General features: G+C 38.9%; 4 protein-coding genes across 7 annotated transcripts; all 4 read left to right on the forward strand.

Annotated features, from left to right (window-relative positions):
• Positions 1–6,045: 6,045 nt before the first annotated feature.
• LOC18613970 (aspartyl protease family protein 2-like) lies at positions 6,046–7,876 on the forward strand. Its single transcript, XM_018129934.2, has one exon. The coding sequence runs from the start codon at positions 6,175–6,177 to the stop codon at positions 7,639–7,641; it is 1,467 nt and encodes a 488-aa protein (XP_017985423.2). The 5' UTR covers positions 6,046–6,174; the 3' UTR covers positions 7,642–7,876.
• Positions 7,877–11,495: 3,619 nt separating this feature from the next.
• On the forward strand, positions 11,496–14,251 carry LOC18613971 (ENTH/VHS protein). Of its 2 annotated transcripts, XM_088803002.1 has the most exons (3): positions 11,496–11,785; positions 12,058–13,886; positions 14,033–14,251. In XM_088803002.1, the coding sequence occupies exons 1-3, from the start codon at positions 11,591–11,593 to the stop codon at positions 14,100–14,102; spliced, it is 2,094 nt and encodes a 697-aa protein (XP_088659128.1). In that variant the 5' UTR covers positions 11,496–11,590; the 3' UTR covers positions 14,103–14,251. The 2 variants fall into 2 exon arrangements, with proteins under 2 accessions (XP_088659128.1, XP_017969894.2); XM_018114405.2 differs by having other exon boundaries at positions 11,498–11,785; positions 12,058–14,251.
• Positions 14,252–15,703: 1,452 nt separating this feature from the next.
• Positions 15,704–19,776, forward strand: LOC18613972 (Protein with RING/U-box and TRAF-like domain). The gene is made up of 3 exons (XM_007051477.3): positions 15,704–16,417; positions 18,204–18,590; positions 19,259–19,776. The coding sequence occupies exons 1-3, from the start codon at positions 16,181–16,183 to the stop codon at positions 19,619–19,621; spliced, it is 987 nt and encodes a 328-aa protein (XP_007051539.1). The 5' UTR covers positions 15,704–16,180; the 3' UTR covers positions 19,622–19,776.
• A 342-nt stretch (positions 19,777–20,118) lies between these two features.
• LOC18613973 (uncharacterized) lies at positions 20,119–25,615 on the forward strand. Of its 3 annotated transcripts, XM_018119889.2 has the most exons (6): positions 20,119–22,555; positions 22,855–22,983; positions 23,077–23,501; positions 23,858–24,067; positions 24,554–24,771; positions 24,927–25,615. In XM_018119889.2, exons 1-6 carry the CDS (start codon positions 20,206–20,208, stop codon positions 24,967–24,969), a joined length of 3,375 nt encoding a protein of 1,124 aa, XP_017975378.2. In that variant the 5' UTR covers positions 20,119–20,205; the 3' UTR covers positions 24,970–25,615. The 3 variants fall into 3 exon arrangements, with proteins under 3 accessions (XP_017975378.2, XP_007051543.3, XP_017975372.2); XM_007051481.3 differs by having other exon boundaries at positions 22,855–23,501; XM_018119883.2 differs by having other exon boundaries at positions 22,855–23,501; positions 23,894–24,067.
• Positions 25,616–25,742: the final 127 nt, after the last annotated feature.

Genomic DNA, 25,742 nt, shown 5'->3' on the forward strand with positions numbered 1-25,742 from the left:
GTAGTAGTTAATGTGTGAGCCTTTCTAGATCTTGCAACTTTTAGGAGGCTTACTAAGTGGAAAGCATAAATCTCTACATTTACAAAAGGCAGAAGGTTGTTCGGGAATGTGTGTGAAGTTAAGCTTTGGTTCTTCTGCATGCCCATGCCCTCTGGTGCTAAGGGGCAAGGGCTCTACGTAACTGATCTGGAAATTGCAAAAAATGTGCAGGACAAACTCTAACTGTTACAAGGTATACCCAAACTTTTAATCCTAGGGATCATTTACAGTTAACAAGTTAGCCTGCAAGCAAGTTAGATTTAACAGCAAAAGAAGAATAAATTCAGAATTAGAATCTAACTACTGAATAATTGTTTACTCTGGGATCAACATTTTAATAATTACAACTTAAAATTGACCTACTTTTTCTTTTTCTTAGGTTCAATGGAAGCAATGTTGCGAAACCCTTTTTCCCATTCTAATTAGCAGATCACTTTTACTTGGTGGTTGAATCTAAAGATAACTTGGAAATCAGATGTATGCTTTTGGTTTCTTATAGAATCATAATTAATTAGTTTCTTCTGCTTGAAGTTTACTTTAGGATGCCATCTTGAGATATTATTATCATTCATTCCATCCACTCCCCTGCCCAGCAGGGTAACAACTAACAACCAAAAGGCAAAGCCAAAGCCCTTTGGCTTTTTTAATAGTTTTTACTTGATGCTTTCTTCAGATTTTCTTCTAATCATTATACTATAATCGGATATAGGATCTAATTTTGAAAGCCTGTTATATTATGTCACTAACTGGTTGAAATGGATGACATCAATGCACTGTGAACACAGACATTGTTATTTATGCAGAAAAAAGTTAAAAGACATTTCAAACGCTTATGTAAACTTTACTTCATCTTTGTAGTCTTTGTTTTGCCCTAAAAATGTCCTGGTTCTGCAATTCCTTATTGAATCTCCTTCTGAACTTTAGCACTCATTCCAGGTTATTATCTTCTTTTTGGCTCTTTAGAAGTGCTTACCCCACACGGTATTGGAAACACGCTTCAATTAAAATTTATGTCAAGGGAAAAGTTAGTGCTCCTCTCAGCTGGCCATGGTACCAAACCCACCTTCAAAGGATATTTTTTTTTTCTCATGAAACAAAGGATCCTTTAAAATGAGTTGTGGGTTTCCTTATCTTCTCTTTGCACTTTTTCTTTTGTTGCCCCTTTTTGATCCATTAAGTTCCTTCTTCTACTTTAATGGATGTATCTGCTATACCCATTTTATATTTATCCATTAAGCTGTGTCACTCTGTATGTTGCATCCATTCCATTGGTCATAACTTATAGTGGTAGTTTTACATTTTTCAAGTAATCCTGACAAAAGGGGAAGATCAGAAACTTCATAATTTTCTTCTAACTCGCATTCATTTTGCTACCTGACTCAAACAGAAATGGATATTGAGTAGGAAAATATTGGAGGAAATCAAGGCGATATGGTGAAAATATATCTGAATCCTTGAAGAAATAGATATGTGCATTTAGTAGACACAGCTGCCCTGCTACTACCCAGTTTTGCAGCCTCTTCAGGCATTTACTTTCTTTATCCTTTACTAGTCAAATTTAGTTTCTGCCATAAATATGCACCCTCTGCATACTGTGCCATATTTATATCTTGATCTTCCAGTGACATAAAGAGAATCCAATGTCTTGGTTAGCTTCTTTGACTCTATATGTGACTGCAGGATTTATACCTTTTTCAGACATTAATCTCTTCTTGATTATCAAGATCTGTCACATCATCAACATGAACAACAATCTGCAGCTGGATAAATACCCTGTTTTGGTCAGAATCAGCAGGCACCTTTCTTCCTAACAAGGTTTTGCTACTCTTTTTAACTACTTGTTCTGAAACAAAATACATATAATGAGTACATACATGAAATGAAACTTGCATTCAGCATTTTCCTTGGTTCCACGGGCATTTTTGATTAATCCTTGGGGGCAGTACTCATATCTCTTGTACTCTTGGGATTTAATCTTCGATTTCGCCCTGGAAACTAAAACCCATAGCCTTGACTAGATTCATCATTTTGACAATGCATCTAAATTATAGTTTTTGTAAGTGAAAGTAGCATAATGAGGATAGTGTAAATATGGGTATCTTGTTCCGGGGAGAGTGCGGTAGGAGAGAATGTTGTCCATTAATGAAAACTGGACCTACAACTCATGCCTGTGACCCATATGGAATCAGCAATCATAGTCATATATGTCGTTTTCTAACCAAAATTCCCAGTGTAGAGTACCCTCGGCTCTTGACAAATACATATCTTCATGTTCAAATACTAACCAGACATATCTCAAGGTTTAGATCACCACCCACTATAATGAGAAAATCCAGAGAAAGATTGTGTCATTCGTGGCCTGTTTCTTGTGAACTTTTCTGTTCATGGCCATGGGGGAATGGCAAAGGCAGATGGTGGGTTCGAAGATAATTAATCGAGTCACGGGAGAAGATCAGCCTTCTCGCCCAAAGGGTGTGAAATGCATGAAAGAAATATCTCGAGAAGTGTTTTTATATCTCATCAGTTGGTGCAGGGGAATGTTATTGACTCGTTGCTCTCAAGTCAAACCGACGCCCGAGTCCTTGGATCCTACAAACAATGGTGACAATATTGAAATGAATCACATGAGGTATCTTTCCCTACTAATAACTCGTCTTAGTCAAAAACCCAAACCCAATTGCTACCCTGGTTGGAACCCTTCCCATTGGTCCACGCATTAATGACCTTTCTCGAAATATCAAAAGCATTATAAAAAAATTAATGTGATCATGCGTAATTTGCTGCAATTGATTTCAATTCTTGGGTTTTACATTCTCAATTGTGGCGTGTAGCCTGTAGGGTTCAAAACTCAAACTCTCCATTATTGCTTGCCGTGTTGAACCGTACTCCTGAAAGTCGCATCAAGCTGGTTTCCACTGGGTGGCATTTTATTTTCCATCGACCTTGAACCTGGCTGCTGTTTCAGTATAGCAAAAGCCAAAGCCTACGCTATCCCTTAAAAGGAACAAAAGAAGGTCTTACTAGGTCAACGGGTTTACAAAGTAATTGCCTCTTCGAGAATGCCAAGCTATTTCACTAACAATGCAAAACAGTCTTGTATTATTCTTCTTTTGTAAGGCTTTGTCTCCAATTGTTCACAATTTAAGCAGTAACAGTTAAGAAATCAGATGGCCTTGAGTCACGGTGGAAGTTACGGCAAAGAGAACAAAAAACTGAAATTTCTCCATGATGTTCGCCTTATTGGTGGTCCTCCTCAGCCTTTTCAATTTTGTTTTCTTTGATGTAAATTCATCATTACTTTTCGATAATTCACTCTTATGAAGCACTTTTTGTTTTGGTGCATGCAGTCTTGAGCAGGGAAGTTTCCTGCAAAGATTTAAGAACTGACTCCTCTCTTGACTCTGCAAATCAATTGCTATAGTCAGGCTTTTTATTTTGGCTGTTTAGCTCCATTGTTGAAATCTATTTCACAAATGGAAAATTGGATTTTATTCAATAAACAGTTTTGTAATTTTATGAAGGGTGTCTCCATCCACTGCTCAAGAATCCAACCACCAGTACATATAAAGCACATGCCCAACAGCAGCTAGTCAACAAATGTGGGCACCCGAGCAAGTCTTTCCTGTAAACAAGTAAACAACAACAGCAGCATGGATGGCTGGACGTCTGTTAAACAAGTAACAGTACCGGAATGCTGTGCTTGGCATAGAGAAGAGGGGCAATTTGCAGTTGTCTTAATCTATTCCTTTACCTGTCATTGGACTCTACCCACTAATTTATAAGCATAAAGTTTACGGTGCAAGGCAACCTTTTGTGACTGCAATCATGGATTTCACAGCCTCTCTGCTTACCATGTGGGCCGTGGTGCCCTGCCCTCAGAGCATAGGGTTGAATTGTATATTTATATAGGGAAGGGATACCCTGTACTTCGTTTCTTGTCGCATTATTTTGTTTTCCATCAAAAAAATATCAGTTCAGTTCATTAGAGGATAGAGTTCTCCTAACTATGCGGTTCTGAATCCAATATTAAAATTAGGAATTGACATATTCTTCTAAACACTTCCATTTCCATCAATGCAACAAGAATATGTCTGTGGGAACTCAGACCAGAAATTACAAGATTAGTCTCATTGAGATCAATTAAGATATGATGATGTCCTATATGGCTATATGTTCAGATAATATGACCAAAAGAAATGACACTAAGCGATAGATTGGATATATATTGGCCTCAATCATAGAACTATATCAATATCTACCAAGAAACTTCTGACTTCAATGAATACTACTGATCACCCATGCATGGATGCACATGCCAGATTTCTCTCTTTTTATTTTTATTATTATTATCTTAGGGGACAACGTTCAAAGATCTGAATAACAGTGGATTTCTATGTATTATGCTTGTGAAAATTTAGACCAAAGTCCATTATTTATTTAAAGTTGGTATAATCTAGCAGAATAATTACGACAAGACAAAACCTACATTTCTTTTCCAACGCATGTGCTGCAGTGGCCCAGAACCGAAGTCCATGGCTTACTGTTTTGGTGTGATCAAAATATAAACAAGTATACTCCAGGGTTCGAGTATTTCAACATTCAGCTCATTCGGAATTCACGTAGCTTCACATAGTTTCTTTACCCTAGAAGATCTCAATTAAGTCAGCTAATGGTTGATGCACAAGTGAGATATATAGGAGAGTAAATTAGGTGTTAACAATATTTTTTTAGTCTTGATTTCACACCCAAAGATTTAAACTATGTGATAATTATAGTCCATGTTTTATCTAGGAAAACTGAACCATGTTTTTTTGATAAAAGAAAATGTCAAATGGTCGAAGAGTATGGTGTTGGCATTGTCCCAAGGTCTATTGGCAAATGGGTGCTGACCATGATGGGGCCAAACTGCATGTGCCTGTAACCCACACAGAATCAACAATCATAAGCATGTGTCATTTTCTTACCTAGATGTAAGTCTATGAGTGGAGTAGTCCTTGATGAATGGAGCACCTTGTTCAAATATAACAGGACAATTCTACATATATCTATCTCATTCTTTGCTTCTCCACTTTTACACCCCTGTTGACAAACCTAGTACATGTGTTCATGTCCCATTGACCCTTGATTTACATTATAGTGCATGTATTCATGTCCCATGGAACCTTGATTTACATTATCAAAAAGTTTCACAGCAAGCTAGCTTTAAACTATGTTAAATAGATTCTTCAATTTACTTTTAACGTATTTATAACCGACCCCAACTCATGTCAAATAGGGTTAAATGAAAATTGAATCTTGAAAGGTTGTAAAGGGAAGGGGAGATTGGGAACAAGCTTAAGACAAGAATCTAATGAAGAGAAAGACGTGAGTCACGAAAGTACAGAAGACACACTCAAAAGAAGCAGAGTCCAGAGAGCATGAAAAAGCATGGAAATATATGTACCTAAGAAGTCATTGTTTTGTCACCTCTAGATTGCAATCTAGGGAAACCGATAACGTGGGAATGTTGCTCAGTCGTTGCTATCAGGGTCAAAAACAAATGGAAGAGAAGAGAAGAGAGATTCGGTGCAATGATCTTGTTGGAAAATTTTGACTAGGAATGGATCATGTTTGGGATCATTTCAGTCCAGTCCAGTCCAGTGGGTCTTTCTGGGCACCCAACCCACAACTCTTCCTCGTCACCAGAAACAAACAGAGCAAAAACGAAGAGGTACTTTGACGTAGGCAGCAATGGTTACTTGATAAATCGGAATGACTTAAGAATTATGGATCGAAATGGGTGACCCTTATTTGTAAATATTGATGTATTATTCAATTAATCACAATTCGCCGTTCAGACATACACCTTAACTAAAGGCATGGGTTCACACCAGATCTCGGGTTCCAAACCCACAGAGAAACCTGACACAAGGGTAAGACAGACATTTCATTCTTTCATTTAATGGGAGAGCGAAAGAAAGAAAATGGCTATGGTTCAACTGGAACGTGATAAATCCACTAAAGTGTAATAAAGAACCGCCTTTCACCGTTCACACTCACACGCACATTCCTTTATTTAAATTCTCTGTGCCAAGTGCAAACTCCAAGCTCTCACTGTTTTTCTCTCTTTTTTCACTCCCACTCTCTCTCTGAACAATGGGGGAAAAATCGAAAAACACCCTCCTCTTTTCCTCCTCCATTATTCTGCTCCTCCTCTCTCTCTCCGCCGCTGTTTCCACCCCTTTCCAGCTCCAAACCCTAGTTCCTCGCACTCTTCCTTCCCCGTCCACTCTCTCAGGGCAAGACTCGGAACTCGAATCCGACTCCCTCGTCGAGACCTCCGACCTCGACACTGTCAATTCCAACACGACACTGGAAGTGCAGTTAGAATTGCACCACGTGGACGCTTTTTCTTCGGAAGAGATTCCGGAGCGACTCTTCGACCTACGACTCCAACGAGATGAGCTCCGTGCCGAAACAATCAACTCCCTCGTTGCAAAAGCGGTTGCGCGTAACCCCCCACGCGCGCCAGGAAGGCGTTCTGGGTTCAGTAGTTCCATTATTTCCGGACTCGCTCAAGGTAGTGGAGAGTACTTCACGCGCCTAGGTGTTGGTACTCCTCCGAGGTATCTTTATATGGTGCTCGACACCGGTAGCGACGTCGTTTGGGTCCAGTGTTCACCGTGTAAGAAATGTTACTCTCAATCCGATCCCATTTTCGATCCGACTAAATCACGCTCTTTCTCCGGGATTCCCTGTGGGTCCCCACTTTGCCGTAGCTTAGATTCATCGGGATGTAATCAACGCCGGATGTGTCTCTACCAAGTATCCTACGGCGACGGTTCAGTTACTTTCGGCGACTTCTCCACCGAAACGCTGACGTTTAGAAGAACAAGGGTGGGACGCGTGGCGATTGGTTGTGGCCACGACAACGAGGGTTTGTTCGTTGGTGCAGCTGGTTTGTTAGGCCTTGGTCGGGGGAGATTATCATTTCCCTCGCAAACGGGACGGCGGTTCAACCAAAAGTTCTCTTACTGTTTGGTGGACCGGTCCGCTTCTTCTAGACCATCCTCCCTGGTTTTCGGCGACGCCGCCGTTCCTCGAGCAGCCATGCTCACTCCTTTGTTAACAAACCCGAAGCTTGACACTTTCTACTACATTGAACTGCTTGGGATCAGTGTCGGTGGAATACGTGTCCCCAGGATCACCCCTTCCTTGTTCAAAATGGACCAAGCCGGTAACGGAGGGGTCATCATCGACTCAGGCACGTCCGTCACCCGCTTGACCCGACCCGCTTATATCGCAATGAGGGATGCGTTCCGGATCGGAGCTTCAAATCTGAAGGGGGCGCCTGATTTCTCATTGTTTGACACGTGTTTCGACTTGTCAGGGAAGACTTCCGTTAAGGTGCCGACGGTGGTGCTGCATTTTAGAGGAGCGGACGTGTCATTGCCGGCGACGAATTATTTGATTCCGGTTGATGGCAGCGGGACATTTTGCTTTGCTTTCGCGGGCACCATGAGCGGGTTGTCCATAATTGGAAATATCCAGCAGCAGGGATTCCGGGTCTCTTATGATTTAGCGGGTTCTCGGATCGGGTTTACCCCACGCGGATGCGAATAAAAAATGGCGGTGGTTTCTTTTTCTATGGTAAGGGAAAAAGCTCATTCCCTGCCTTTATATTTTATTTCGGAGGGTAAGAAGAAAGGAAGAAAGAAAAATCTTTCTTGGATTCGACTGTGAGAAAAGAAGAGATGATGAAAGGCATGTAGCTGGTTAGGAGTAGGGAATGTTGTTTGGCGGTTTTCACGTGTTGTCTGTTGTATTTTATATATGATGATGGATCTACTCAAGGAAATTGTTACTCTAATATAGGGGTAATACTATTACCTGTTTAATTTTCTTAAATTATAAGCACTGCAATTGTTGAATATCAACAGCATATCCAAACTATTATGTCTCTTTTTGTTTGGACTATTTATTGCCATTTTTTTTGTTCTCTTTTTGGATTTAGTTGGTTCAGTGGTACTGCAATCGTGATTCGTGTGGGAGGTATATGAAATTCTGCGATGAGGGTGGAATGCTTTGTCGTTGTCAAGGCCTCTTTTGTTGCTTTGCCATAATAAAAATGACTAAGAAATATTTCTGAGCAGAGCTCCAGCTAAAAATAGAACTTGCCCCATTTAAATGGAAGAATTGGGTGCTGTTACTTCTATTCCCTCGTCTGGAATTTGCATCAAGCTGATATCCTAGTATTCTACCTGGTGGCATATTATCTTGAATTGAGATTTAACTGCTGGTTGTCGAACCACAAGCAAGTGGTGGAAGCAGACCATTGTGTCTTCTTAGGCAGGGCATTAAAGGAGTGGCTTGGCACCTGTCAATGGAGTGGATGTAACAAAATTCCAGCAAACAGCTATTTTTTGGTAAGGTGAGGGAAAATTTTACCAGTATTCCTGCACACAATACAATGTATACTTAAATTCTATACATTTGCATGCTACGGTAGTGCCCACATAGAGTTTCACTGCCAGCGCCATGTGATAGAATGTAGAATAAACTGTATAAGACTGAATGTCGGATTCCTCATTGAAGTGTCTGTTGCACTAATATGAAGCCATTGACATGAGCAAATTCCACATAGCTGGTCTTAGTAAATCAGATACAAACTTTCCTCTAAGTTCATGGACAAGGGTTCTTTTTTCTTCCTAGCCCCCTCTCAATATTAAGGTTTCACAGTTATTATTGCCTATTTTTTAATCCGATCTTATTTACTTGTTCCCCTTTTACTTGACAACAGAAAGAAAAGTACATAGAAGTTGTTTTGAGTCTACTTTGTGCATCAGTGATTGTACTGCTACAATTTTCCATTTGATGTGTCCAACAATGTTCAAGAATGAATCGCTTCTATCTTTGATTTGGATGATAAGAGTAATGAAAAATAGGGGATGGAAGTTTGATGTGTCATTAATGCCGGTTTTATGTTCCAGTTGTAACAGGAAGCACTATTTTTCTAGCGCAATGGCAATTTTTGGGAAGTTTTGGTTGTGAAGATAGACGCCTTTACTTTCTCTGATGATAGAGTGCTTCTAAATTATATGATGCTATACGGGAGTATCGATCTTCTTTTGTTTGTTGATATTGCAGTTGGTGTATTGTTCTTCTGTATCCTCTTTTTTGCAGACTAGCTGCAAGCTTGCAAGGAGTAGACATCAGAGTACTATCCTATCATAGTGGGTGCTATATAAAACCATATAAAGCTCTGCCTTTTCTCTGGCTTGGAAATAGATGTTATATGTAGAATTGAATCAAGCTGTCATTCTGGGTTGGTGACATGAGATCTCAAAATTTTACTTTTGAGTGCTGTTTGCAGAATAGTTAGCCTGGTAATCGGAGAGGACCACCATGGTGGGGTTTCCTTCAAAGGGCCGCTAGTAAGGAGCACTAGGCTAGATTGGGCCATTTATCAATTTCTTTGCCTAATATTATCCATCAGACGGATACTGGTGCAGTAGGATGAAGAAGCCAATACTGTGTAATTGAATGCCAAGCTATTCAAATGTGGGCCTGGCCGGCTTCGAATTAAAGTAGAGTAGATCCCTAGGAGACACTCTATTTCACTACTATTGAAGTAGCAGTTGAGCAGATGGATCAAGTTAAGGTGAAGAAAGCTAAACCCTGGATATCTCTAGGATGTTGGCAATATTGGTGGCTCTTGTTTTTTGGTCTATATAACTCTATTATCAAACACATTGAGTGCAGGCGGTCCTAAGCAAGCTGGGAACTCGGCAAATTTCTAAGGTGATATTTAGTAATGAGTTTATATTTTGACTCTGCAAATTAGTTGCTACAGACAAATTTCACTTTGGCTCCACCTTCATGAAAGCTATTTTACCAATGAAAAATTTTCCAAGGAAGATTTCCCTTGTTCTTACCGTAATTTTAGCATCCATGGAGAATGATTGCAGCCTTTAACTTGCCGTCCCAATCAAATTATCTTAATCACTACTGTTGTTTTAGCGCGTGCCAGCTTTAGCAGGTCAACAAAAGTTGGTACCCGACTTTTTCCTGGCAAAAAAAAAAAAGCCAAACTTTCTTTTTTCCCCTGTAAACCGCAAGCATGGAGGACGAGTGGAGTGGGGCAGCCATCACGAACCAAAGTGTAGCGCTTTTCAAGGAGAAGAGCAGTGCCATTGTCTTCTTTCGACATGTTGGATTCTGGCTATTAGTAAAGGAATAAAAGTACTTGCAAAAAAAAAAGTGAAGGAATAAAAGTACCCACAGGGGGGAAGAATATTCCTTTATTTCTAACGACGACCAAATATCATTTCCATCATCGATATTTTTCGTGGGTTTCCAACAACTTGAGAGTCAGGTTAAGGACCAAGCACAGAAGTGCTCCAATTTTCCAGAATGTAACATGCATCTTCCATTAATGTCATCATGAACAAAAACTTAATGAATCACTTAAGAGAGGATGATGGCTTTCTGTGGGATCTGTTTATAATCAGAGGAACTGATTTGAGATAAAATTGGACTGGCCTCAATCATAGAGTTAACAACATCGACCTAACAAGAAACTATTGCTTCAATGGATCTATGTCATTCATAATTGCACATGCCATGTTTTCTCCTCCTCCTTTAAACAGGGTACCTCAAAGGACAATGTTCAAAGACCTGAAAAAGCGGGAGCTCCTAAGGTGCCTGCGAAACATTAATGAAACAATCATGAAAATGTTACAATGCATGTGCTGCAGTGGCCCATGAACAGCATGTACAGTACTTAGAATAAACCCCATAGGTTGGAACATTCGAATTCATTCAGATTTAACATTTGGCCTAGTCAACAGTAGCATTTTGTTCCATTCCATGTAATCTTAAAGGAAATAATAAAGAAAGTCTTGATTCTTGACCTCAAACATCTATTTCTATCCCAGTAAAAAAAAAAACAAATCATTGCTGTTCCAAGGCATTTGTCAAACTTCCCAGCCTCAACAAAAGGTTAGAAAATTCAATTTCGTGTATGCACTAGTTGAGTGATTTATACCTTATTGGAGATCAAACTTGATTTATAATCTACCCAAATTAATATAAGGTCTTCTATAAGAAGGTATACCCTTTTCAGTGGAGGATCGAGTTCGAGTTCAGTATTTGAAGCCCTTTCCATCGGAAGAAAAAGTACTAGTTTATTTTGTATGAAAGAAACTATTATGACTCAAACTTAACCTCTAGCGGTGGAAAAGAAAAATAATAATACAAAAATATATTATTTCAATTTTTGGGTCCAAGCATGTATAGGTTTAATTTTAAAACCCAGCCCATATATTGGTCCTATTCTCACAGTTAGGCCCAAAATATATTTTTTGAGCTGAACTGACTGCCCAAACCTCCAAAAAGGCCACGTATCAGGCTTGCTTTACAAGTGCCACGTAAAACAATTTTTAACCTTTCCCTAGGCTCAGAAACCGCCTCTATCCGGCTAACTGTTGACTTTGCGCGCATTGAATAACTAACGAGAAGTTTAAAACCCTCTATAAAAATTAGGGATTTTGAAAAATAATAAGATTCGGGAATGGCGATGGAGATGGAGGGGGAAGAGGAGAGAGGGAAGGTCAGGGCTTTGATAGAAAAAGCCACGAACTCAACGGCCGCCGAGGTTGATCCACGCCTTCTCAAAGCAATCAAGTCGGTTGTCCGGTTCTCAGATTCGGAGCTCCGAGTCGCCGCCCATACCCTCATGGACCTCATGAAACGCGATCACTCTCAGGTCCTCCATCTATGCTTCTTTTTAATTTTTTGGTTAATAAATATATTTTAATTTCAGTAACATTTCCCATTTTTTCTCGGTTTGATTCAATGTTGTTTTCCTTAGATAATTTATGTTCTGCAATTTAATTTAAAAGTTTCCAGCCTTTATTTAAATCAAATTTATGGTCTTTTTTAATGGTAATTCTTTTTTTTTTATGTAAAAAAAAAGAAAAATCCTAAGAGATTGGTGTTCTAGATATTGGAGTTTCTGAAACTTCCTGTTATATGCAGGTTCGTTATCTTACACTTCTTATAATTGATGAACTTTTCATGCGGTCAAAGCTTTTTAGAACACTTATAGTCGAGAACTTAGACCAGTTGTTGACCTTAAGCATCGGGTTTAGAAGAAATATGCCACTTCCAGCTCCTCCTGCTGTCGCATCCACCTTACGTTCCAAGGCAATTGAATTCTTGGAGAAGTGGAATGTGTCCTTTGGGGTTCATTACAGACAGCTTAGGTTAGGTTTTGATTATCTTAAGAATAGTCTGAGGTTCCAGTTTCCTAACCTTCAGGAAAATGCAGCTAGAATAGAACGGGAGAGAACAGAAAGAGAGAGAAGGACACAGGAGATTTTACGAAACAAGTTTGAAACACTGAAGACAAATTTTGGTTCTATAAAAGAAGAGATGCAGTCAACGGTCAATGAGATTGGGGAATGCTTATATATTGCTCGTACTAAAGAGGAAAGTGTGCCACTAGGCCTCTTGGATGATGAAGATTTTGAAGAGTTCCACTCTTCAGAATTGAGGCAGATCCGTCTTGATTCATTAAAGGAAGGAGAAAAGGTTTGTGAGAACAGTGATAATAAAGTGGTTTTAGATGCATTAAGGGAGCTGTATAAGCTTTTAGTAACAAAGCATTTGGTTTCTGTACAAGAATGGATTTCTCTTCTTATAAGGGTTGAAGTGGCTGACAACAGGTTACGAGATTCCATGTTGAAGGAGTTGATTGATATCCGAAGTCGTCTCCTGTCTGTGAAGAAGGATTGTGACGAATCAGGTTGTGCTCTACTTAAAACTGTGAAAAATAACCAAGAAGAGGAGGAAGACTTCTGGGAGGAAGGTAATATTGGATCAACTGAGAATGGAAGTTCTACTGAACCAGAGAAGCGAAAGGAGGTACAAAGTTCCAACAAGGAAGAGAAAATTAAATCTATTGAGGATAGGAATTCTTGGAAATCCAATAAACAAAACGAAAATCTTGCTAGAGTGTCATCTTCTAGCAAGGTGAAAGACAAAGCTAAAGAATGCAGTAACTTAAGTTCTAAGGGCAAAGAGTCTCTGGGTAGTGAAACCTCTGTTAGGAGTAAGCTTTTGACTGAAGCTCCAGTCATCAGGTGGGGTTCTTTCCTGGATAATTGGGGATCGGTCTCTAACAAGGATATGTTGGCTAATCAGAGAGGCTTGGAGCTTGAAAGTCACTGGGGACGAGTAGACTATGATGCTGTAATTCCGGCAGAGAAAATTGCAGAATTGAATCTTCAGGCGATTGTTTACCAAGAAAATCTAGGAGAAATCCAACCATGTCATGCCCCTTTGAGCAAAGGTGGACTTTGTAAGAGAAGAGATTTGAGGGTTTGCCCATTTCATGGGCCCATTATACCTCGAGATGATGAAGGAAACCCTATCAATCAGACTTCTTCTATAGATGATACAAATCCTGATCTAGCGTCTGATATTGTAGAGCAATTAGCAAAAAAAGCTGTGAAGAATGTCAGGGCGAGAGATAAGGAGGAAGCAAGGAAGAGAAAACTTGATAAACAGTCATTATGGCGGGCAAAGCTTGCTAAAGTTCGGGAACACAATGAAGCTGTTCTTCGTGATGCTGCACTGGCATCAACATCAAGATCTGCAGTTGTTGGAGAAGAAATTGAGGAAACTATTGGGGAGAAATCAGGGGGGAGAAACAAACAAACTCTGGCATCCATGCAGCGGAAGAAAGTAACAACTAAAGGCAGGTTAGCTCATAAACTTCTGACTACGCGGGTTACAGATGCAGCAATAAGACAGATTACCCAGAGGGAGGATGCAACTTATAGAGAAGCCTTCCCCAATCAGTGGTAGATAATTCCCTGTGAAGCTTTTAGACATTTATTGGAGGGTAAATGCCCTTGGATGCATAGGCTACTACTGGGCAAAACAATTTCAGTAGTGACCCTGTGCATATACAAGCATAAACTGATCGAATGTTCATTGCATTCCTCAGGATACTTCATTGTAATGTCTCTACGAGCCTGGGGAAACTAGTTGTGCCGATCGGAAATCATGGATGGTGAATCCTTTAAGCAGAGTTGTTATATGGTTAACTTTGTAATATACATGTTTTCTTTTTTAAGATTTTGTTACAGATTCTTGGAGATAAATAAAGAGCTAGAATGTTAGATTAGTTTCTTATACAATAAATGAAGTTTTCTCTCGCTGCAAATTTTATTCCTTGTACTGATCCTAGTTTCTTCCATGCTTATTTCATGTCTTCTAAAGATTGCTACATGAAATTGAACCAAGAATGCTTGACAATAACTCCAATGACGCAACTAGATTATCTGTTTTCTTGTTATACCAGCTATAAAACCTCATTCAGGTTACTTGAAAATTGTACTGCATTGTACAGTTGAGGTTAAGAAAATGAAATTGCCAAGTAATTTTCTAACTATCTCGCAGAGAAAATTAAGAAGGTTATGCGGGTATATGTCCATGATCTATCTGGCCTGAGCAGAAAGCTGGAGTCCTGAAACAGAACTGTTTCCATCATTGGGATAAAGTACAAGTTTCTTCCAAGAGACACTTGCGGTTATGTTCCGAACAACAGACAGCCAGGAGGAACCCAAATGTATGTTTCGCCTTCCATCTTTCCAGCAAAGCATCTGGGACTTGGGTTGTAGACAAAAGTTTCTAACCTCTTTCATGGCACAGATTGGATGGGGATCAACGTTCTTAGGGTGACATTCCTTCTTAAACAAATAAAAATTTCAAAAGTACTACAGTTTAACAAAAAAGGGTTAGAATCCTTGTGCGCTAATTTCCTTTTGAAGTTGAAGTAACGTTGAACCCAAGTCATCTCTTATGCCATTATTATCTCAATATTTCTTACAAACTAATCATGATTATCCCAAAGTTACAAAAGTAGCCACGACGACCTACGGAGAGACGTCGACCTGACACAAACCTTTTCGTAGGTTCATCCTTGTGCGTAGTTGCCAAAGACAGCAAGGTTTTAGGTTTTCAAACAAAAGATCTTTCAGTAGGATTTGACTGTAAAAATGGAAGCTTACATCCGAAACAATTCAAGATCATGCTTTTACCGTACATGAATTGGAGCCATTCATAAAAGAAGGAGAGTTTAAGGATTTGATCCTTCCATCCCAGCAACTCATAACCCACCGCCTGTCTGAAGTTCCAACAAGGTGGGGTTGGGTTCCAGCTGAGCCATTTGAGTTCGGGAAGGTTTGATCATACAATCTAACAGTTTTACCTTGGTATCATGTTTAAATTTTGAAATACTACAAAGGTAAAAAGTACTGTCCTTGGCCGGACATGGTTGAGGTAGAAAGAATTTAATGAGTAGCGTCCCACAGGCAGCAAATATAGAGAGAACATGATCAAAATAACTGGAGACAACTCACCGCAAGGGATCCTGAATACTTTAATACTACGTAAATGCTAGTAGCTCATACACTATAACCGTGTTCACCATATACACCCAAGAAAGTTAGAAAGAACCAAAGAAACCCCACGTCTTTCAGCGTTTGAGGCCCCGGTCTGGCCCTACTCTCCCTCCCACAACAAATCTACATCTATATACAATTAACAAGAGGTAACAACCAACAACAACCTACAGCAAAGGTTAAATGCTAATCTTTTTTTTTCTTATTAAATTTTAATCAAGTGAATCATGATAATCACTGTATTTGCCTCTCATGGTTCCACCGAATCCCCTCATCAATCTTCCCTTGTAATTTTTATTTTTAACCATGCTTTCTCTTTAACCTGAAACCGTTTGATGTTGATCAACTGCCTCAGAAAGTTTAGACGGTGACACCATTCTCTCTCTCTCTCTCTCTCTCTCTCATCTTCTCTTCTTCTCTCTCTGGAGCCAATGAAGAAAAGCACAAAACAAGAGAAATAGTGGTTTTCTTTTCCCTGTACAGATTCAATTCATCTTGTATCAGGTTTCTACCCATTTTCATTCTTTCTTTATTCTTGAATTAACTCAAAGACTGACTCACCATTCAACAGCCAAGAAAAAAGGCATTTTTCCCGTCAAACAAGGAGCACCCAGAGTTTCAATCTTTCCAGAAAGGAATTTACCCTTCAGAATTTAGCAATCAAATTTGATAAGTTTGTCTCCTTTTCTATGGATTTAGATACCATTGATTGTGTGACATCTTCAGATGTGATGGATGATGATGAGATCCATCATCATAATCATCATCATCATCATAATCAGTTGTCTCCATTGTCGAAGCCACATAGCAACAATGGGAACGGCAACAGCACTGTGTCATCAGCGGTTCACCCAAGCACCACCAGTGTCCATGAACTTCTTGAATGTCCTGTCTGTACCAATTCTATGTACCCTCCTATTCATCAGGTCAGTCTTTAATCCAATTTCTTTGATGGTTTTTCTTTTTATTCTTTGACAAAAAATTCTTTCTTCTTTTTTTTTTTGTGTCAATTTAAATTTGTTTCTTTTTCTTGGGTTTTACATTTAATTTGTTGGCTTTGAATGATTGATGTGTTGACTCTGTGCTCTTTTAGGGTTAGAATTAAGACTACAAAATTGGAGAAACTTTTTGGTGGTGATGCTATTTAGAGTGACTATGTTTAATTGTTTGTTTGATTTGGGCTGTGTCAACTTGGAGAGGCTGAAATTGAAGGGCGTTTTATGGGTTAGGGGATGGCATGAGTCAAAAGTTGCGTCTTTTGGGAATTTGATTTTTGGAATTTCTATCGTAGGTTTTACTGTAGAAGTACACTGTTTTCTGTTGTTTTTTGAGGGATTAAAAGTAAGGCAGATACCTGTGGTTTCATCAGGGTGAAATCTTTGTGTTGGTTTTATTATCGGCCCTTTCTATAAATTGCTCACTGCCTCAGAATTAATCAATCAGAGAAGCGAATATGAGTATAATGTGAAATTTATCACAGCTTTTTCATGAGTAGGATAGAAAAGGAGCAAATAGAAGATGATGGACAGACTCTATCATTTGTGAATGTGAGAAATCAACACTGCATTTTTTTGGTATCTTCCAGGTGGTTTGCCTGTGCCCTTGCTCCCTACTTGTTGAGGATGCCTTTTGTTATATTTGACATAGGTTTACAATGCTGAATCAGCTTTGCAGATCAGGCACATGAAATTGTGGATTGTTAATAGAGGTGGCATGTGTAGCTGTTTGGGCTGGGAAGGGTATTAGAATAGTGTGGTTTTAAGTTTGATTTTCATATTCTCTCATTCTGAAGATGCTAAAAGGGCAAAGTGAAAACAGAACTAAAGACCTTTTAAATACCATCTGTTAATGCATATATAAGAATATATGCCTATCTCCGTAAGGAGTTAAAGGAAGGTGGATCTTTTACTTGGATGTTTTTGGATTTCAAGAAAATCACAAATAGATGTTTTCAGTTGTATAATTTCACTGAAAGAGCATAGCTATAGTGGTTTCATTTACAGAATAAGAAATGCTGATAAAGATTGCGTTTATAGATATCTTTTTTTTTTTTTGAAAATTGTGTTTATAGATATCTAAAGAGGCATAGTAATTGAAGAGTGTCTAACGATCTGTTGTTTCAGTTTATCCTCACAAGAAACACTTAAATTAAGATGGAGTATTATCTTGAATTGAGTGAATTCTGTGTATTTTTCCTTTTTCTTTCTCCTTCTTCTGGGTGAATGAAGATATCATTACTCATTAGCCTGCAGGATCGGGTGGATGGTTAAATAGGCTTCTGGCCAAAGCAAATGATGCTTAACAACAGCCTTTTTCTTTCTTTCTTTTTTTTTTTTTGAGAAGGGGGGGGGGGGGGGGGGGGGGGGGGTGGGGGTTGTCAGGGGTAGAATGCAGAACCTTGGTGTATGTACATTTTTGTTTACATATGCATGTTCTTATATTTTTCTCTGTTTGTGTGTTGATAGAACCATATATGTATGTTTTGTTCTGAAAGTGGTCCTAAAGTTGTACCAGTTTCTCTAATTTCACATGTCAAATGCTAGATTCTGTTTTGTAAAACATTGATTTTTGTGCAATAGATCTTTTCAATTCCTATTGAATGCTAGTACTGCTGGAATGGATTTCTCATTGTCTTATGCAAAGTGGACCTAGCTGCTCCAAATAGTTTTGTACCTTATGGTAGGTGTTTTTAATGATTTGCTGTTTCCACAGTGCCACAATGGGCATACCCTGTGTTCAACCTGTAAAACAAGGGTACACAATCGGTGCCCCACATGTAGACAGGAGCTGGGTGATATTAGGTGTCTGGCTCTAGAGAAGGTAGCTGAATCACTTGAACTGCCTTGCAAGTATACATCCCATGGATGCCCAGAGATATTTCCCTATTATAGTAAACTCAAACATGAGGCCCAATGTAACTTCAGGCCATACAATTGCCCATATGCTGGATCAGAATGCTCTGTTGTTGGTGATATTCCATTTCTTGTTACTCATCTAAGGGATGACCACAAGGTGGACATGCATTCTGGATGCACATTTAACCATCGGTATGTGAAGTCTAATCCTCGGGAAGTAGAAAATGCCACGTGGATGCTCACTGTAAGTAAACTTATTCTGACTAAGAATTGAACTATAATACATAGATGATGGATCAGAATAAATGAGATATGCATGTTACTGGTATTTCATTGCAGTTTTATACATGTAATACGGTCTTCACGTTTCTGTGACAAGTAGTTGAGCTGTCTATGCTTTGTACTACCAGTATATGTATGGTAGCCATACGCTTTATAGAAGTGCCAGAAGTTGAACTAATGGCCATGATGAATAACCAATAATGTACAATTCTAAGGATTATGTAATGCTATGATTCCCAAATTATAAAAAGTCACCCATATTACTGTTGGTAGTTTTTCTTGGAGCCAGTGTCTCAACTCATTAATATTTTTTGAAATCAAAAGGGAGATTAAATTGGCAGGATGCTTAGTCAATTTAAAAGTAAATCTTCATTCTTGTATGTGCTCTCTCTGCCTTCACATAATCAGTTTGTTGCTTAACTTTCTTAATAAAATGGTTAAACTGTATTGGGTGTATAGATATGTGATGGTGTAACCCTTCCTAATCTGCTTTTGATGTAGATAATGAATAGTATTGCATCAACATAAGTTCGTCACCAGTTATTTGGATTTCCAGCCCACGGTATACTGCAATCATCTTATATTTTCCTGATTACTGAACGGTTTGTATCTTTTGTCATCTATGGTTAGGTATTCCACTGTTTTGGTCAGTACTTCTGTCTCCATTTTGAAGCCTTCCAGCTTGGGATGGCCCCTGTTTATATGGCATTCCTTCGTTTCATGGGTGATGAGATGGAAGCCCGCAACTACAGTTACAGCCTAGAAGTTGGGGGCAATGGCAGGAAACTCATTTGGGAAGGCACCCCAAGAACCATAAGAGATAGTCACCGAAAGGTTAGGGATAGCCATGATGGCCTTATTATACAGCGTAACATGGCACTTTTCTTCTCCGGTGGGGACAGGAAAGAGTTGAAGCTGCGAGTAACAGGACGGATATGGAAAGAACAGCAGAACCCAGAAGGTGGTGCCTGCATACCCAACCTTTGTAGTTAAAAAAGTTCAGTTGGATATCTGCTGTACACCCATAGTTCTGTTTGCTGCATTTTCTTGTAATATTAATAGTAGGTGATTTTGAGGATTCTCGAATTCTGTATGGATATTGGAGGCTTAAAGCCCTTTTCTCAATTAACAATAAGCTTCTTACCCAATTTATAGCCAAAAAATGAAGTTATACATAAGTCTTTACCCTTGCTGTAAGTGTTGAGAATTGCAGTCTAAATGCTTATCAGTCAATCCCTCCTTGCAACCAATCTTCCCTCGATGAGAACTTTTGGTGTCGTAAACAACTAAACTATGGATTCTATTGAGTGGCTCAACACTCTTAGAATAATAGAATTAATTAAGCATTCTTACCTTTTATTAATGGTGTGAGTTAGAAAAGTTGAAGCATAAAGCGGCATCAGTGTTACTCCAGAAAAACGACGTCGCCACGCATATTTCTTACGCCTTTACAACTCCAAAAGGGTTTTAGCAAACTCCGAGTGCTTCTCACAAAACCTCTATCCACTCTGCACGTTATCTTGTCATGTTGTCCCTCAAACTTTTATCTTAAAGCTCGAATTTTCGTTTTATGTTTGATGGAGCTTCTCAATCCTCCAATCTCCAAAACCCCACAGCTTTTTTGCAGCTTCTCATCTTTCACTCCCCGACTTTCCACTAAAACTTCCAACAAAAAGCCACTGCATAGATTCCACATATCAAAATTCCGCGAAATACCATCATTTTCACGCTGTTTACCGTTATCCGGTACTAAATTCTTTCATGTTTCTGCTCATTTTGGTCGGCCAACGAGCCGCCGCAACTCGCTGAGGGAAAAGCTCCTTCTTGATCATCAACAGGTGCGTCAAAATCCCATTCCTTCAAACCCAACTCCTGATTTTCAAAACCCAAATGGCAGTTTTGAAAATTTTGAGAATTTGAATTCTGGTGGCAGCAAACAGATTGATGTAGATAATGATGTAGGTGAATTAAAATCGAAGCGTTTAGGTGAATCTGTTATGTTGAGTAAATTAGAGAATTGGATTGACCAGTATAAGAAAGATGCTGATTTTTGGGGGATAGGTTCGGGTCCTATTTTCACGGTTTTGCATGATTTGGAAGGGAATGTAAAAAGGGTGACTGTTAACGAGGATGAAATTTTGAAAAGACTAGAATTTGAAGACTTGGAGAAAGTGAATTCTAAACTTTCTTATGCAAAGAATTTAGCCAGAGAGATGGAAAGGGGTGAAAATGTGATTCCAAGGAATAGTTTGGTAGCAAAGTTTGTTGTTTCTGGTCAGGAGTCTGGTTTGGTGAGTGGAGTTCATGGGGTTATTCTTCGTCCTGGGTTTATGCCCAAACTCTCAAGAGGTGGGAGTTTGTTGTTGTGTGGTTTTCTTGTACTTTGGGCGGTGAATAAGTTGTTTGTTCTTGGAAACAAGGAGGTGGCATATACAGAATTGGAGAAGGAAATGATGAGGAGAAAGATAAAATCTAGGAAGGAGAGAGAGATGTTGGAGAAGGGTAGTGTTGAAGTTGTTCAAGCATCTGAAGAACCACCTAATATGTCCTTTCAAAGACCAAAGCTGGACAGGCAACAACTTCTGAATAATATATTAAAAGCAAAGGCTGCAAAGGATAAATTGGCATTGCTTGATTCTTCTGGCTCTCAGAGTAGCAAATCTGTGGATTTTGAGCATGAGGTCCAGGAAATTAAAGTGACGGCCAAGGAAGCCCTGGAGACTGAGGGTAGAGAGCAATCTGTGATTGGTAAGGATGAAAAACAAGTCCAGGCTGCAAACAAGGAATTTTGTAATGAGATGCAGGCAATCAAAGAGGATGGACAAGATGGCGTGAGTTTCCTAAGCAACCTTTCTACTGAAGATTCTGAACAAGGCAAAGTTAGCTACAGAACTGTGGAGGCAACATCTCCTTGTGAAACCAAAAGTGATGGTGTTAAAATTCTCAATGGAGTAGATTTTTTAGATAGTAGAGTTAGGGAAGACTCTGATGCTTCAAGTGTGCACTTATCAAAAGACAAGCAAAACACTAAAGAGGATTTAGAAGATATAGAGAGTACTATATCCTTGTTAGTCGAAGGAGAAGATATCCAATCCCCTGTTATTTCTGATAACAAATCATATATTGCAAAGAGCACTTATTTCGGAAAGAAACCAAGAATCATACTGTCAGTGAAAGAAGCTAGGGACTTCCTTTCCAAAAAATCCAAAAAAGAAGAGCCTAACCAAGAACCCATAATGAAAGCAGTGCAAGAAAGTTCTCCTGATTTAATGCTACGAAATGATAAAAAATCAGGTAGAAGTACAGAGCAGAGACTAGATGTGAATGACAAACTGTTTCCACATGCCATTTCCAGTGGAGAGTCAGAGTTTACACCTTCTGAAAATGCTTGTCAAAATTCTATTTGGGAGAATAAAGAGTCTGTCCTTAGTGAGGAAACTGATGAAGAAAATTCTGATGAAAAATGCAGAGAAGAGGTTCATCAACAACCTCCATTTTCTGCTCAAGAAGGCACTGTTTTAAGTGCAGAACAAGGACAATCATTAAAGACAGAAAACTGGATAGAGAATAATTTTCATGATGTTGAACCTGTACTAAAGAAGATTGGAGATGGATTTAGAGAAAATTATATGGTCGCTAAGGAAAAAGTTGATGAACAATTAAATGTGGATACAGAGATTACACAACTTGGCTCTAATGAAGATGAAAGTGAACTTGAGTGGATCAAAGATGATAGACTTAGAGAAATTGTTTTTCAGGTCCGAGAAAATGAGTTGGCAGGACGAGATCCCTTTCATTTGATGGATGCTGAAGAGAAACTTGCATTCTTCCAAGGTCTGGAGAAGAAAGTTGAGAAAGAAAATAAAAAACTGTCTCACCTGCATGAGTGGCTCCATTCGAATATTGAAAATCTTGATTATGGAGCAGGTAGATGTTGTTCTGAAGTCATAATTGTTTCATGTATATTTTTATCCTCTGAAGAAGAAATAAGCTGGCTCAAATTTTCTGTCTTATACTTATATCTTTGTTGATATTAGCGTTACTTAATGCCTAATGATTCGTAAATTCAGAATCCTTTTTAGGCATATTGTTTCCATACTTGAAACTGCTAAACTAGACCTGCTCTCAAATGGTTTTGGCATTCTGATTTCTTAATTACTTGATGTGTTTAGAAATTGACGTTAATGGCACACTGATGCTAATAAAGTCTTTGGCTTTTCTTCTAGATGGTATCAGCCTCTATGATCCACCAGAAAAAATTGTACCACGCTGGAAGGGGCCCCCATTAGAGAAAAGTCCTGAGTTACTCAACAACTTCCAAGAACAGCGGAAAGCACTTTTTACTGGAAAAACTGGTATAGCATATCCTGCAAAAAAAGATGAACAAGGTTTCATTCAGAGATTCGTAGAACCCCACATTAATGAAAAGTTAACTATTTCTTCATCAGAGTTAGATTTGAAGAGGAAACTTCAAGATGGTGATCCAAAAGATTCCAAAATAGTTGTAGAAGGCAGTGATGGTTCTGTCAAACCTGGTAAAAAATCAGGGAAGGAGTATTGGCAGCACACCAAGAAATGGTCCCGTGGGTTTTTGGAATCCTATAATGCCGAGACCAACCCGGAAGTTAAATCCATTATGAAGGATATGGGGAAGGATTTGGACCGATGGATCACTGAAAAAGAGATACAGGAAGCGGCAGATCTGATGACAAAACTTCCTGAGAGAAACAAGAAATTCATGGAGAAGAAACTCAACAAGCTTAAAAGAGAAATGGAATTATTTGGACCACAAGCTGTTGTGAGCAAGTACCGAGAGTATGCAGAGGATAAGGAAGAAGATTATTTATGGTGGTTAGATCTTCGACATGTTCTGGTAAGTTTGTGAATATACATATTCTCAGCTATCTTTTTAGTTTTTCATTCTTTGTGCATTAACATCATGTCCGTGTTAGTTGACCTTTGATTTAAGCTGCATATGTTTTCGCTTCTTATACCAAATGCCAGCTTCGGTCTATTGTAAATGATGTTAAAGTTCTTAATATCATGATTTTTGTATGCAAGTTATTATATTTGCATTATCTTTTTGCATGAATTGGATGGTTCCTAAAGTTATTCGGTGAGATCCTTGTGACATTATATGTGCATGTTTCAAAGTATGCGCTTTTGGCTTGTGTCATGCCTCTACGATACTGGTTATTGGACAATTGTAATCTTCTGTCTATGTCCCAGTGTATTGAATTATACACATTTGACAATGAGGAGCAGAGGATAGGATTTTATGCACTGGAGATGGCAGCAGATCTTGAGTTGGAACCAAAACCACACCATGTGATTGCTTTTGAGGATACTGGTGATTGCAAAAATTTTTGTTACATCATTCAGGATCACATGGATATGCTAGGAAATGCCCGGGCCTTTATTGTTCCACAGCCACCTAAGGTAAAGTGTTGATTGATTCCACTGTCAAATACGATCAATCATATTGTATTAAGCTTTAGAAAGAGGAAGTTAAATGTTAAAGGATTACCTGAGTAGACCAATATGGCATTTTCATTTATCCAAATTTAAAGTCAGCATAGTAGTTGCATGTAGAAGATCATCCAGCCCAAGTTGATTTTATTGTTCGGATGTTTCTAGCAGTTAAAAAATTATAATCCATCTCCTGATCTGATAGGCTGAAAATTGACCTAAAACAGGACAGCTCTGGTGGACAACCTGACTGTTCCTTCCAATCAAAAACCTTATGCAGTATTTAGAAAAGAACAGTAACATTGATAAGTCAGTAATTCGGCTGATTATTAGGTCCTTAATCCCTTCTAGAAAAGCATATAGAGGTGATGATGATTATATTTTCCTTTCTTTCCTTTGTTCCTTTTGAGGTTGGAATGCTTTTAATTTTTCTTAAGTTCTGATAACCCATACTAGGACGCTTTTCGGGAAGCCAAAGCAAATGGTTTTGGTGTAACTGTCATCAGGAAAGGGGAGCTACAGCTCAATGTGGATCAAACTTTGGAAGAGGTGGAAGAACAAATATGCGAGATTGGGAGCAAGATCTACCATGATAAGATCATGTGTGAACGCTCTGTGGATATAAGCTCATTGATGAAGGGTGTGCTTGGTGTTAGTGGTAAACCCACAAGGAGGTAATTTCTGATCTTAGTGTTTTTACAAAATTATGCAGGGGAGATGGTATTTGATATTTGACATGGTTGATGGGACACCATGGATGAGTTATAGCATCAGTTCTATCTGTCTGCAGAATAACTAGCATTTCAATGTCTTCTTTTTTTCTTTTCAGAAGAAGGTCAAAGAAGAAGTTCAAAAGGCCTACAAAGAAATGAAATACTCAGTTCATACACCTGAGCGAGACCTGAGGAGTGACATCAAAATTGAGCACTTGAGAAGTTTAGGTTCATTGAGGTTTGAGGTTTCCTTTGAATTCGTTTTCTTGGTATCTCACGTGTCACTCAAACATCACACCTGTCTACAAAATCTAACTGCCTGCAATTTTGTGCAATTGGTGATGATACAAAAAACAAAGATGCTGGACTCTGGTAATGTCTCTGAAATTTTTGAACCTCCAATTATGATTGCTATGTTCTCCAGAAATGATTGCCACTGAAGCGGGTGACAGTGTCAGTCTGTTGCGTTCAAGAACTATCCAGTTAGAGGCACTGACATCTTTGGTTCGATCATGGAATTCCTGCTCCATCCTTAACATGCTTTTCCCTGAAAACTAAGCAGACGGTAGGTCAGCCCTCTGAAACCTATGTGGTAACTGTAAAGCCATCCTCTTTGAATGTTTATGCGTAATTGGTCAGTGTTGACCATTTGATTCCTTGATTTATAGTGTAAAATTCAGGAGTATGCGGCTTGTAAATATAGGGGCTGCACAGCGCACCTTCGTATCTTTTCAATGCCACTTGTAATCCAAGTTCGGTAGCTTACATGTGCTTTCAGCAAATGCACGAAACAATTGCATTCCAATGTTTCGGTTTCAGCCCACCTAATTGACAGAGTAGTGAAAACTAGTAATTTGTAGTACGAACTTAACTAACAGTAACTTCAACTTAAGTTCATGGTAGCTGAAAAACCTAATGCTGAACCAAAAGAA

The sequence above is a fragment of the Theobroma cacao genome, chromosome 1 (genome assembly GCF_053813885.1).
Source record: "Theobroma cacao isolate CCN51 chromosome 1, ASM5381388v1, whole genome shotgun sequence".
Lineage (NCBI taxonomy): Eukaryota > Viridiplantae > Streptophyta > Magnoliopsida > Malvales > Malvaceae > Theobroma > Theobroma cacao.

Bases quoted from the DNA above. Each gene is read 5' to 3' on its own strand.
- LOC18613970 (XM_018129934.2), top strand. From the start codon at position 6,175: ATGGGGGAAAAATCGAAAAACACCCTCCTCTTTTCCTCCTCCATTATT.
- LOC18613971 (XM_088803002.1), top strand. From the start codon at position 11,591: ATGGCGATGGAGATGGAGGGGGAAGAGGAGAGAGGGAAGGTCAGGGCT. The intron at 11,786-12,057 runs GTCCTCCATCTA...TGTTATATGCAG, and splicing joins TGAAACGCGATCACTCTCAG to GTTCGTTATCTTACACTTCT. The intron at 13,887-14,032 runs GTAGATAATTCC...TGCATTCCTCAG, and splicing joins GAAGCCTTCCCCAATCAGTG to GATACTTCATTGTAATGTCT.
- LOC18613972 (XM_007051477.3), top strand. From the start codon at position 16,181: ATGGATTTAGATACCATTGATTGTGTGACATCTTCAGATGTGATGGAT. The intron at 16,418-18,203 runs GTCAGTCTTTAA...CTGTTTCCACAG, and splicing joins TGTACCCTCCTATTCATCAG to TGCCACAATGGGCATACCCT. The intron at 18,591-19,258 runs GTAAGTAAACTT...ATCTATGGTTAG, and splicing joins ATGCCACGTGGATGCTCACT to GTATTCCACTGTTTTGGTCA.
- LOC18613973 (XM_007051481.3), top strand. From the start codon at position 20,206: ATGGAGCTTCTCAATCCTCCAATCTCCAAAACCCCACAGCTTTTTTGC. The intron at 22,556-22,854 runs GTAGATGTTGTT...CTTTTCTTCTAG, and splicing joins AAATCTTGATTATGGAGCAG to ATGGTATCAGCCTCTATGAT. The intron at 23,502-23,857 runs GTAAGTTTGTGA...TCTATGTCCCAG, and splicing joins TAGATCTTCGACATGTTCTG to TGTATTGAATTATACACATT.